At 41.9% G+C, this 13,938-nt stretch overlaps 1 protein-coding gene across 4 annotated transcripts in view; it reads left to right on the top strand.

The window, feature by feature from the left end:
• The window catches only part of BMPER (BMP binding endothelial regulator), a 146,778-nt gene that overhangs the window by 22,977 nt on the left and 109,863 nt on the right, over positions 1–13,938 (top strand). For 3 of the 4 annotated variants that reach the window (XM_061464741.1, XM_061464740.1, XM_061464743.1), the window contains exon 3: positions 3,044–3,143. The exons of the other annotated variant lie outside the window; for it this stretch is intronic. In XM_061464741.1, the coding sequence (XP_061320725.1) occupies positions 3,044–3,143 (100 nt within the window). The remainder of the gene's footprint in view (positions 1–3,043; positions 3,144–13,938) is intronic. 4 annotated transcript variants of the gene reach the window in all.

The following is a 13,938-nucleotide window of genomic DNA, read 5'->3' as shown; positions in this document are numbered from 1 at the left end:
CAACCCCAGTAGCAGGGAGTGGGGCACCTCGGCTGGCACCTGAAACACGCTTTTGGAGCCGTCTGGGGCTTGCCTATAATACCAGCTAGAGAGGAGGAACATCAGCTTTGCAGATCCCGCCCTACTTAAGTGCTTAGCTTCACTTGTGCTGGCAAAGGCTGTCTCTGTTTACCTGGGATACGCTGACCTGCCCCTGTGGGAAGAAGGATGCAGCTTCACCTCCAAGAGACAAAGCTGAGCTTGCTCTTTTCTTTAAATAAAGAGGAAAAAAAGGGATGTGTGTATGGCACTTCCCTTTAAGATAGTCAACCATGTTCAGTGCCCTCCATATCCAGAGGCAATTCAAAGATTCATCCCCTAGTTTCCCCACAAGCATCCTTGCTCTTGGGACTGATGGCTTTTTGGGAGCATGAGGAGCAAGCCCCTCTTCTGCTGAAGCTGGGTCACTGAGACTCATGTAGTTAGTTCAAGGTCTACTGAGATAAAGGAACTAGGAATCTATAGCCTACTGCTTAAGACACCCTCCGAGAGGGAAGGACCCTTCAGTTCCTGTCACTGCACTGTGGGCCACTAATGTTCTTTAAGTGGAATAGCTGCCTAATGTAAAACAGCCCTTGGCACCAGTATATGAAATTCCAGATTTTCCCTCCTAGCAGCGGGCACGTACAGCCCAGCTCATTTTTGTTTTCTCATTCCAGTTGCTTCCATCCGTACGTGTAACACAGGTCCTGAGTTTGGGGTTGAGCCACCAGCATCGCTGGTGATAAAGGAAGAAGAGTAAGATCCAAACCTGGCTGCACGCCTGGGCTGGCTCAATGGTACCAAAAAATAAATTGGTGAAGATTGCTGATTTAAGTGGGGGGCAAACAGGAGGCTTTTACTTCGAAGCAGTAGCTGTCATGTCTCTCTTGTTTGAAATATGTTGGTGTCATCCTTAGGATCATTTTGCATTGCCAGCAAGAAGCAACTACATTAGGATGTACCTGAGGGCAAAGGGAAGCAAGCAGCTGGTACTCAGGGTTCTCAGTGTGAGAAGCTGCCTGGGTAGCTGGTTTGCGTGAGACATTTGCGTCAGAAGTCCCCTAGGAATCTGGGAACGAAAAGGAACATGGATCTGCTTTACTCCTCATCCCTCCTGCAGTAATAATGTCTTCCTTTGAAGATGGAATCTGATGGGTAGGTGCCTACTGGAACCCCTGATATGGGTCCAGCCCTGCTAGGTTGGCATAGAAGGGCACCATGCATCTCATCTCGTAGAGGTCCATGATGCACGCTGCAGCTTGGTAAAACAAAGGAGACGTACTCTAAACCGGGTTTTGCCTTTCTTTCAAACATGATTTGAACCATGCACAAGATTTTCCTACAGACAAGGGCAGTGGGGCTGCTACACTTGATACATTTGAGCAAACTCTCCTCAAAGAGAATCACATCTTAGCAGAACCCTTTAAAATACAGACTGTTCATAGTCGATCTGGTAAACTGGATTCCGCTGCCCTTCAACAGGCTTAATGGAGGCAAAGTCTCACTTTGTTCAAGTGGCACTGTGTTCACGTAAAGGGAGCCAAGATTTTACCCTATGCTCTAAAAAGAACTTGTTGAGCCAGTTGCAATTCTGTGCTGTGGCTGCTTTGTGCCAGTCCAGAGCTACGGACTTACCATAAATTCAGCTTAACTCACCAGTTAAAATGCATTTATGGTTGCTCTGCGATGCTGGAGTGATGCAGGGCAGCCAGCACTTAACAGTGACTAGCAGTGACCTGGCTTTTTACAGTAGTCATTTGTGTTGCTGCAGCTGCGCTTTAGGGCTTGATTCTCATTTGCCGATTTCACACTGGCTTGAAGAGAGTGCTCATTTACACTGATAAGATTGAAGTGCCTTTATAGCTCCCATCAGATCAGGCAGTGACTTTGAAGAAAATAAACCTCTGATTTTAGACAAAGAGCTGGAGTGTAATAATAGCTGCGTGTTATCCTTCACAGGCACCTTGAATAAGGCCACAGGGAGCGAAAGGGAAAGACTGGAAAGCACAGCCTTTTCTCCTTTAGTTTTATGATTTACATTTTCCTAGGCTGTTGATTTTTTTGGTCTCTAATTAAAGTCATAAGAGTGGGTGAGGTGAGTGCTTGCGTCTAGTATAGATGGCCACCTGTGTCACTTAATGACCCAAGATACCAATTATAGGTGGAGGTGACTTCAGAGGGCTATTTGCAGTCAGGAATTTCAAGTAGCAAAACTTCTCTGCAGGAAACACCCAAAGTGTTTGCTTTCTGGCCTTGTTTAAAGGCAAGGATAACCAGAAGGGTTGACACCACAGGGGAGAGGCAGGCTATAAACGGGGTAGCTCTCCTACCTGCTGTCACACATTCTCTATTGACATTCCTCAATGTGCTCTTTGGCCTTGGCCATCACTGACTCTTTGCCATAGAAATGTGACAGTAATGTACAGTGATGCTGCCTGCTTGTGGTGTTTCATTGACTCTCAGCATCTCGGGGAGAAAGATGAATTGCGGTAGTCTCATTTTCAGTGCAGTAGCTTCTTCTGAAGGACCTCTGGGTAGCTTGGTAATACCGCTAGTTAAAATGACATTCAGCAGTGGCAGAGAGTTTTGTTTTCTCTGAGGCTGCCAGCTCTTCCTCAGCCATCTGTCCTTTTGTCACCGTGAGAAATGATTCTGGAGCTGTGTGGTTCATGGGGCAGCACAAGACCCCAAGGATATTTTAACAAGAGTATCGTGTAGCTCATTGCTCATGTAGGTAAAGTGGATTTCTTCAGTGGTGCATATTTTCTGTCTTGTGATGGGTAGTATTCATGAATTACTGCCTGAGCAGAGTTTAAACACCATTTACTTGGCCTGCTGGATAATTCAGACTGTTTTCTGCTATGCTCCTTCAAGGGGAGAAAGATGCTTTGAAATCACAAGGACCTTTCCTGAAGAGAAAGAGCAGAACGCTCGCCTCATATTTTACTTTCTGAATGGCAAGAAATGGTAGCTGTGGATTTGGTTTGCTTGCAATAGCTTTTTGTCTGTTTTATTTTTCCAGAATAAGGAAGTGACATGCAAAAGGGAGAAGTGTCCAGTGCTCTCCAAGGACTGTGCTCTCGTCATTAAGCAGAGAGGAGCTTGCTGTGAGCGTTGCAAAGGTGCGCTTCCCTTCTGGTTGTTTCCCTCTTCTTAAAATGTTATCGATTCACATCTGTGTTGACAGAGATTGGACAAAGTTGGGAGCTTCTCGGCTGGGACTTACTGTCACCAGAGGCTAGAAAAGGACATTAACCATAATTAAAATTAATAGTTTTACAAAGCTGGTGGAGAATGCATAAATTCGTGTATGTGTCCTGTAATTATTAGTTCTTGCACAGCAGCAGTCCTTTAGAAATACATCTTTACTGTACTTTGTTGGCATGTTGTCAGTCTTTTGAAGGGATATGTCCTTTGTAACTATCAGAAATATTTTAGATCCACAGCCATCTGCTAGTAGCAACCAGTCAGTACGAATTCCTTAACCTTTTGTGTGGTTGGACAGAATAGGAATAATGCTTCTGAGTAATGAAGAGGAGAGTAATTATCCAGGACTCTTTTTATTTCTCCTCGTATTAGAAACAAATCAACCAAATGCTGTTTATTTCCCTAAATGTTCCTGATTAAAATCATCATATCAGGGATCCTTTTATTAAATCTGAAATGGGCAACAATCTGAACATATACATTTATTTCTTGACCAACACTGTATTTTCCAAGCTCTTTAGAATGAGGTAATTATCAAATAAATGCATATATATATAAAATTAATAAATTGTGTAAGCATTCTTATCTATGAAATATGTGCAAGTAGATGAAGTTGAAAACCAGTCTTTTTTTTATACTGATACAGTAATATACTCTAAAATACTGATTTTGCTGAGGGACTGCTGATGCAGTCAACGAGGTGGAGAATGTCATACTGAGACAGCTTTATTTTTCTCTGTTGTTTAATTCTCCAGTGGTGACGGAGTGTTTCTGAGGGGGAGATAGGGTAGGATAAATTGTTGGGAGATGCAAACGTTTATTGCCTTCCCAAAGGGAAATACAAATGCAGGAAAACAGATTATGCTGAAATTCAGATGGAAGAGACATGATGGATATGTATTTTTCCTGGATGGTTGCAGAAGTGTGTTAGCTGCTGCTGTGCTCAGTCTTTGCTTCTGTGCTGCAACTTTGAAATAGGTTTGGCAAGCCACAGTTTGAGGACTTGTCTGGAAGTCTGACACTTAAAAGGAACTGAAATAAAAAAGTTAAAGCATTATTGAAACAGATTTTACATAAATGCAATTTATTTCTTTTGTCAAATTGTATTTAATGTCAGCTTTATAGCAAAAGATTCCTGAGTGTTGCTTTGATTAGGCTGGAGGTTGATTTTTCATTTCCGTAATGGGTTGTGTAGTTAGCAATGGCCTGAAAATTTTATATTCATACATATGCATATGTGCACGCATGCATGCGTACAAAAACAAAAGGTTTCAAAGTTGAGGACACAGATATTATTTTAATATATTATTTTAATTCAGACTCCTTGTAAGGTTCTCTGTTTATCCTGAACTGGGGCAAGTACCTACAGAAAATTACTAATAGGCTTGAGCCTGTCATCTGCAGATTGCCTGACATATCTAATGGGAAAATTAATAGAAACTGTTCAAAAACAGAATCAGGAGGCACATGGATAATTGTGATGTAAGGGGAAAGAGTTATGTCTTACAAAAATCCTAGTCCTTTGGATGTATCAGTAAGCATATGGACAGAGATACCCGACTAATAGGCGTACAGCAAGATCTCTCACCAGAAGCTGCTAAAGAAACTTTAGTAGCCCTGATTTTGCAGAGAAGCACTTCTCATCAGTGAATAACTAACAGGTGGTGACAATGAGTGGTTGTTTTCATAGTGGAAAAGGTTACCAGCAGATCATAGCAAAGATCTCAACTTGTCAGTGTGCTCAGAAATGAGCTAGAAAAGGGGTGTAGAGGGACAGAAAGCTTCCTGCTGATGACCTCTCTTTAGCTTAGTAAAGGAGGAGGGCTGCCTGTCAGGAGTTGAGAAGGGTCTTAACACACTGCACAACTGATGACAAAATGGCAAAGGAAGTTAACATAGATGGGAATAAACATGTGCATGCAGGACAAAACAATGCTAGCTACAGATACAGTAACGGGCTCTGAGCTGGCAGTTACCAATTAACAACTGTTTCTCAGTGTTACAAAAGATACTTCTCTGGGTGGATCAGCTCAACCCCAGTAGCTCTTCAAAGGGAAAACTGAACATTGGGTTTACTAGGAAAGCAATAGGGTACAAACCAGAATGCTCTGATATTTTTCTGTGTGAGACCACAGTGTCTCCACTGAGGGCATATCAGGTAGGCTGCTTGTTCACTCTCCTCTGGAGGCTAAGGTAGAGCTATGGAGCTTGCACTGTATTTTTCACTTTGCCATGGGTATCTGTTGTTGGCTGCTATCAGATACTTGCCTAGAAGGACATTTCTGAATGAGTTTTTCTACTCTTTCTGAAAGATAAAGCAAAATATGCACCTATATACCTATAGCAGTCCTGACACCACACACTGTCACCAGGTTGTTCTGGTGCTATGGGAAGATGTTGATGGAGCCAGATCTACCTCCTGGGAGGCTGCTTGCTCTCCTGCCACTCCAAATGTTGCTGAAGCTCTTGCTGTGTAATGCGGGTATGGGGAATATTTGGGGAATCATGGGTGCAAATGCCTGCCTAGCACTTCACCTACTCCCTTTGGTGTTGTAGCAGCTCCCCGGCACTCCCTGTGTGGAGCTGAGATGCAGCCAGGACTTTGCCCTGCAGTGCTTGTTCTCAGTTCTATTTTGTCAGCCTGCCAGAGTGCCCATAGGGAATGCAAGCAGGAAAAGGGAAACCGGGCTTTTTCTTTTTTTTTCTGATTTATTCTTTCTTTTTTTTTTAGACTGGTTTCATTTCATCTAAACGTGAAAAGAATATTACAAAGAAAAGACATCAGAACCTGATGGCTTTTTTCTTGGCTTCATTCCTGAAGCCTAGAAGAGCTTAATCAGGCCTTAGGGGCTCTTGCCAGCTCTATTTGATAGCTTCATGTCTTCCTACCCTGTGAAGAAATGAATGAATGAATGAATGCATGAATGAATGAATGGTTGTTGTCATTTGAGCACATCATCAGCATGATGACATCAAGACCAAAGGGTATGTTTCCAGAACTGGCTTCTGTAGGAAGGAAACCGCCACTCATGAGTCATTCGTGACACTGCTGCCAGGACATTCTTTCTGTTGTGAGGAGTGCATAAGAACTGGGTATGTAGGCCCAGTATCTCTGATAGCAGAGAAGCAGTCTGATACTATATACCTGCCATGGTGCATCCAGATGAAATCCCATATTAAAAGCTGTGCACACAGGAGAAATGGAATTGTTGGCAGACAGTGGTGAGCGTTATCTCCCTTGCTTTGATTTGGGTATTTCTATGCCACTTAGATAATTTTTAGCACTTTATTTCATTTTTCTTAATAAAAAAAAGTAAGAAACAGCAGCAAGTATAGCTTCTGCAGTTAGAAAACTCACTGTGGTGGAAACAACATGTTATCCCTCACATATTGAAAGATTTGGCTTAAGATTTTAATACACCAGACTAGCAGTGTGTTTGAACACTGTTTTTGTCTTTAAGCCCATAGGACCTTGGATAGTAAAGTCTGTGGGGCAAGGCTCGCTTTTGCTGTGTGTTTATGCAGAGTCTGGAACAGAGAAATGTGAGCCCATGATTATGGCTCCCTGCTGCAAGGAGAATGCAAACAACTAAGTATAACAGTGCAGATTTTCAGAGAGGTTAGTCTTCTAACAGGTACTAAATGCAGCTTATAAAACATACCCTATACCTCTAGCATACTATTCATTTTGAAAATATTAAAAAAATTAAGCCCTTTCATTACTTTAGCGTAGGATAAATAGGCCACTTTTCATCTCTCATTTTATTTCATATGTTTAATGAAAACGTATGAGATCACTGAGATTATAGAAATAGATTTGGCAGCATTTTCTTATTTAGTTAGATGGAGACCTGTCACTTGGATGTAGAGCTCTCTACACCTCTAATAATAACTTACTTGCTCTCTGAAGAAGTGGTATTAGTGGCTCAGGGCTGCATAAAGTTTGCCTTTCTAAAATGGTGCTCCATATTCTACTCTCTTATCCTAAGAATCTGAATCTTCTGTGGATGTGCAAAGACAAAGTTGGTGGGTATTTGTAATAAGAGATTTCTTCTGAAGTTTCTTTCACTTCCCATGTGCGGTTTTGCTTTTTCTGCCCTTGTAAACTTCTGAGGATTACTGTGGGGGTTTTTTTGCTGTGTGTTTCATTTTCATAAATCAACGATCTTAGAGGTTCACGAGCTGTGTTTCATTGATCTGGAGTCTACAGAGAATGGAATCACAGCCCAGGCAACAGCAACACTAGTTCCCTGTAATATTGAATATTCAAAGCTATCGTAGCTAATTGGGCATTTCTTGGATATCAAATATGGTTGAGGATTGCAGCCAATTTCAACTGTTAGGGCTGGCTTGCAAGGGAAGTTAGAGGGAGGTTATGAGTTTATCAGTGCTCTGGGTACTCTACTAAGGCCCTGCAGAGGCCATGCATGCATTCAGCACTTTGCCTGTGGACACCCCTAGTATGAGATACCTGATACCAGTTTGGTGCCCTGCTGTAACACTGATCAGCTGGGGCTTTGTGTGGGGCCCTGCTCAGCACTATAACTTGCAGCTCATCCTTTCATGCTCTAAGGCAAGCTTGCAGAGACAAGGGTGCAACCCAGTACGTGGATGGAGGGTGATAGCCTGGGAAGTTCATAATCTAGTCCTGGCATCTGTCAGAGACAGGTTATGGAAAGAGATGTTTTGAGGACATAATCAAGTCTTACTTTTTTTCTTGGCCTTTCTTACTGCCTCTTAGTCTCTCAGGCTTTTGGTGATGTGCTCCAGCTCTGAACCAGGACTCCTGTTTCTTGAGATTGGAGGTTTGCCTCAGCTTTCATTCAATTTCTAGCTTTGTATTTCAAGCAAAGGCAGGGGTTTTGAAGCAGTGACATACAGCCACTAAGGACAGTATCATCCAGTATCAGGTTATGCCTAAGAAAAGGTCTCTCTCTCTCCATCCTTCCCTTGGGTTAACTCTTCTTAAAAAGGTCTTTACACATACATTTCATATCCCTTGAATATCTGGTGTAAACTATTGTGTTCAGTTGCTGCCCAGATCTCAGATTTTCTTATTATCTTGATTAATATATTAGTCAAGGTCATTATATTATTTTTCCTTTTATGTAAGAAGCTCCTTACGAAGTATCTTGTCATGTTGACATAAATACTTTTGCTGTCAAACATTACCTGGAGTTTTACAATCACAGAGCAGTTGCTCAGGATGCTTGGATTAGAAAATAACATGAGAGCTCCATGGTGATAATGTGGATGCACTTATACTTTGTGTGTGGACATTGTGCCCAGTGCAGCAAAGTAAAAGGAAACGGAAGACCAGGATGGAGACTTCACACAACATACACATATAATGTTTCTCTGGAACAACATGATAAACATCTTAGGACACTTAATACTGGAATAAGAATTTCTTTTACTGTTTGACTTTGAAGCTTGTAAGCTGTACTGATCATGAGGAGACTGGGTATAAACGGCAATCAAATAACATCATTCATGGCACCCTCATAACCATGAGAGGTCACAGCTCTTCAGCTGCCAGAGATGGCAAGCACACTGAGCTCAAGATTCAGTGGTAGCTTTAACTATAAGGCATTTGGATTGCAAGGTTCTTCTGGACCTGCAGAGTGACTTTTCCGCACTCTGCATGTGTATTTGTGAAACACAAGACATTTGAAAGGTGAAATTCAGTTCCAGTAGGATGCAGGGGGGCAAAAACAGCACTGGGAAGAATTGATGCCTTTGTTGCTGCTACTCTTTGTTCAGTGAATATGAGCTTCTTTGTATCATATGCCTGTGAACTGTGGAGTCCTGGCACAGCTCACCCCTATGGCCACTTCACTCTGCTGTGTTGTAAGCCCTTTATAAGGCCTACATGCCTTGCATCCCTTGAGTATTGTAATTGCAGTGGCTCAGCTGCAAATAGGTTTGATCGTACTCAGTTACAGAGGAAAGAGTTCGCTTTTCACCGTTTCGAGTTAGACTGGATAAGCAGGGGAGATTTTGTATATACTTTCATGCTTCTGTGTTGACAAATGAAGACCAGGCTTGGCCAATAGGAAGTTGAATTTTCTAGTAGCTGTCAATGGCTTTACCATTTTCACATGTCATTAAGGCATATGAAAATCTATTTTGTGATGGGGTTCACAGTTCTCTTGTTTTGACCAACAACTTTCCTGCCCAGGAAATAGTGCAGAATGTGCAAGTTATTGTTTTGTTTCTTGTTTGGAGTTTTTGTTTGGTTGGAATTTGTGTTTTTTTCTCTTTGGCTCCAGCTGATATTTAGTGTTAGCATGCCTGGATACTTCCCTGAGGATTAATTTATCAAACACTAAATAAAACATGTCTTCTAACTGTTTTCTTTTTCCTAATGTTTATTTTCCATGCCAATAGAGGGGTTACGTTTTTTAAATAGAAAGTGGAGGGAAAGCAAGAAAAAGACTTAATAGGAGAAGAAAGATGCTGAAGAAATGAGGGATGGGGAGCCAGTCTATTGTGCACCAATCTATCACTTTCTCTTGGGAGAATAAGGAAATGACTTGTCTATAAAATTCTCATTAGCCTAAAATAAGCAAAAATCTCTTCTGGAATCTTATTAGGCAATGTCAGAGTGAGTAATAAAGGCTTGTTTTTAATGAACTGCTGAGGACACTGACTGAGCTTTAGCACTACTAAACTGTCTCTTACAGTCCATTTCCCTATCTTCATATGATACTCCTCTGTGCTGGGGTGTCTGGGGAAGGCAAAATAAGGGTCATTTAACAATGTTGCTGGATTTGGAAAGACAAATGGCTTCCTGATTGTTAGCTTGTCTACATGCCAATAACAAAATCTACTATAATTTGCCTCTTTTGTTAGTCCAGTCCAGTTCTGTGTGAGGATGCTTGTGTTTGGATTAAATTGCTCTCTTTCAAATTAAAGCAGCCAGAGGTTGGTAGAGCATGTTTGAAAGTTAGGTGCTGGGGTAAGGCATGTACAGCATTAAAACAAAGTAGCTAAATTAGAAAATCAGAATTGATTTAACTATTTTATAATCTTTTTTTTTCTTTTGTGCAGGAGTGACTCAAGTCTAGAGATCATTTTGCTTCTACGATGTAACTAGAAGGGCATTAGCAATTTCCACTGCATATACAACAGTGACTGACTTCAAAGTATTCAGTGGTTTGGTTTGATTCAGATAAGCAACTTTTCAGCTTGCGTGTTTATCCAGGACTTATCTGAGCTATTTGAGTTGGAGTAGGTAATAGGAACAAAACCTACAACCAACTGAAAGTTAATATTTTACGTTAATAAAACACCAGCTATTTTAAAAGAAAGAATCAGGGAAAAAATTGGGACACAGTCCTTGACTAATATGAATCACTTTAGCTCCATTAAAATTGAAATGGACCATTGATATTTAACTTCCTTCTCTATGTGGAATCCTAAAGAGATACCATATACTGGGGTCTATGTCATGGGATCAAATTTACCGATTAATGTTGAATTTTCATGTACCCCTTAGAACATTCTCAGGCTTTTGGGGTTTCCGCTCTTGAAAACCTCCTCTGTAGCCCTTTCTTTTAAAGTTTTGGTGTGAGTATGTATTCAGGCAGAGTAAGTGGATGGTGTTTAAGTGACTGTGCTAAGCTCTGATCTTTCTTGATTTATTTTCTCTTGCTCTCCCTTTCAAATGGTGGATGGAGACAGTGAGTTAATATAACAGTATTTCCAAAGGGAATTAGAGTGGCTTTTAGGAACTTGAAGTATGTTTTGCCATGCTCTATTGTAGAAATTGACATCGGGGACTTTGCTGATGCCTTTGGACATGAGATCATAGAATCATATAATCGTTAGGGCTGGAAAGGACCTTAAGATCATCTAGTTCCAACCCCCTGCTGTGGGCAGGGACACCTCACGCTAAATCTTATCAGCCAAGGCCTCGTCCAGCCTGGTCTTGAACACTGCCAGGGATGGAGCATTCACAACCTCCCTGGGCAACCCATTCCAGTGCCTCACCACCCTAACAGGAAAGAATTTCCTCCTTATATCCAATCTAAACTTCCCCTGTTTTAAGTTTTAACCCGTTACCCCTTGTCCTATCACTACAGTCCCTAATGAAGAGTCCCTCTCCAGCATCCCTATAGGCCCCCTTCAGATACTAGAAGGCTGCTATGAGGTCTCCATGCAGCCTTCTCTTCTCCAGGCTGAACAGCCCCAACTTCCTCAGCCTGTCTTCATACAGGAGGTGCTCCAGTCCCCTGATCACCCTCGTGGCCCTCCTCTGGACTTGTTCCAACAGTTCCATGTCCTTTTTATGTTGAGGACACCAGAACTGCACACAATACTCCAGGTGAGGTCTCACAAGAGCAGAGTAGAGGGGCAGGATCACCTCCTTCAACCTGCTGGTCACGCTCCTTTTGATGCAGCCCAGGATACGGTTGGCTTTCTGGGCTGCGAGTGCACACTGAAGCCAGCTCATGTTCATTTTCTCATCAACCAACAGCCCCAAGTCCTTCTCTGCAGGGCTGCTCTGAATCTCTTCTCTGCCCAACCTGTAGCTGTGCCTGGGATTGCTCCGACCCAGGTGTAGGACCTTGCACTTGGCATGGTTAAACTTCAGTGATTGCTACTTTCCAAGCCAAATATGGTGGACCTTTAAGCATGGGTGAGCTGGAATGGCTCAACTGAGCTGGCATATGTTGTGAGGCAGGTTTCACTCAGCTGAAATTAGGTGAGGCTCATAAACTTCCATGCTATGAGAAGGTGGTTTATGAAACTGGGTCTGTGTTTGCATGTGTCAGCTGAGAGATGTGTACATTGAAAGTAAGGTTCAGAAAAAGTAGCCAGGATGTGGGCTTTGTTTCTTTCTCCTTTTGAAGAACAAAAGTGGGTGTAGATCTGGGGTGTCCAAAGGGCCATTGGGGTACATCTCTCTCAGAAATTGTAAAGCCCTTCCTTTTTTACTTCTCTTCTGTTTGCCTGACATTCAGTCTTCATCCAGCTCTCACCAAGCCTGCTTGTGTTACTGGCTAACTCTCCCTTTGTGCTGTTTTCCTCCACTGAGCGTCTTTTGAAATCCTGCTCCCACCGTACTTCGTGTTGGTGCTTGCATGATGCTGCTCTGCCTCCCTTACTCTGCTGGCCTGTGCCAAAGCTTGAGAGCAATCTTAGTGTCTCCAATACTTCTCCAGGCTGTTCCATTCTGGTATTTAAGCTCTCCCTGCTACGGTTACTTCTGGTGTGCCTCCCTTAGTGCTGCCAGCACCACATATCAGCAACAGAAAGGGCTTGTGGGCAGGCAGAGTTTGGCTCCCCCCTTGCTGCTTTCCACAGGGGCAATGGCTGGTGCTGCAGGGCAGAGGATTTTGTAGCACAGCTTGGCAAGTGAGAGCAGTGGTGACTGCACGGATGCACCACCTTCATGCTTTCTTGACCAGACTAATCCTTGGACTGCAAATTTCAGTTCAATGTGCACATCTGTACATGCAGATTAGCCCAGGGTCATTAGCTTTCTGACAGAGGAAATGTTTTAAATTAAAGAACATAATTGGTGAACAAATATGCAAGGTATTTTGCAGTTGCAAGTTTCCAGCCTGGCCCTTGATTCTGCACCGTGCTGAAGGTATCAGATCCATCTTGTAGAATACACACACATACAGCACAGCTTGTTCCATCTTGAGAGTCCAGCACACATGTAAACTCTTTCTCAGACTGGGATCAGTATGGCTCGGGCTTCTGCAACTTGAGGATGCTAAACCATTTTGAACAGGCTTTGCTACTCATCCGGGTTTGCAGTGAGCAGTGAGACTGCACTTTAGCTGGATGTTTTTCAGAACAGGACTTCAAAACACATAAGAGGAGCTTAGGGCTTCCTGCATCTCTCTTGAAATGTTGGTTTGCCTGTGTGAGCGCTCCCACAGAACTGTATTTAATATGCTGTGAATCTGAACATTTCTTCTGTTATTTGAAACTGGGGCTTTGCTACCTAAAAAGAAATATACTTTTGGGTTGAATTCAAAAAGGATTTTGTGGGGGTTTTCAGTTCCTCAGCAGCTCAGAACTGTGACCCTCAAGTTTTCTTACACAGTTTTTCTGATGTTATTTTATAATATATTATATATGTGTTAAAAGAAAAATTAAAATTAAAAATATAGATTAAGAATTTAATACTTTTATTAAAATATTATAAATATTCATATTTAGAAATGATAAATAAATATTTAATAAATCAAAAATATAAATTAAGAATATAAATATATAATATATATTTTATAATATGTTTTATATATTTACAGTTATTTTGCTGATAACTCACCTTAGTTTTCAAAAGGGCATAAAATGGAGCCCAAAGCAGTTCAGGTCAGTGCACCCTACACAGAATAGAATGACTTAGAGTAGCTGCTGAGGTGGCATGCAGGAAGAGGATGGTGCTGTGGGCATCACTGGACTGACTGTAGTTTTGTGCTTGGTGGATCTCTGTGTTTCAAAGTCTCTGGCAAGACTCCTCTTGGTTTCACAGGCTCTTTGATCAAGCTCATTTTGGATAAAATAGACTAGGAAAAAGCCTTTGGAGCAGAAAATGGAAAATGGGCACTTTTCCTGCAGAAAACAGCATATGTGTTGCTTCTAATTGTATTTATTTATTTCTATATTTATTTCAGAAACACTTTTGGTCTCCAAAGAATTAATTTTTAATTGAAACAACTTTGCATTCATAAACTGTTTTGAAAC

Source organism: Pezoporus flaviventris, unplaced genomic scaffold (genome assembly GCF_033815535.1).
Source record: "Pezoporus flaviventris isolate CSIRO_AGI_PZ_B2104156 unplaced genomic scaffold, CSIRO_AGI_Pfla_v1 ptg000037l, whole genome shotgun sequence".
Classification (NCBI taxonomy): Eukaryota; Metazoa; Chordata; class Aves; order Psittaciformes; family Psittacidae; genus Pezoporus; species Pezoporus flaviventris.
This window is presented reverse-complemented; position numbering and strand designations above follow the sequence as displayed.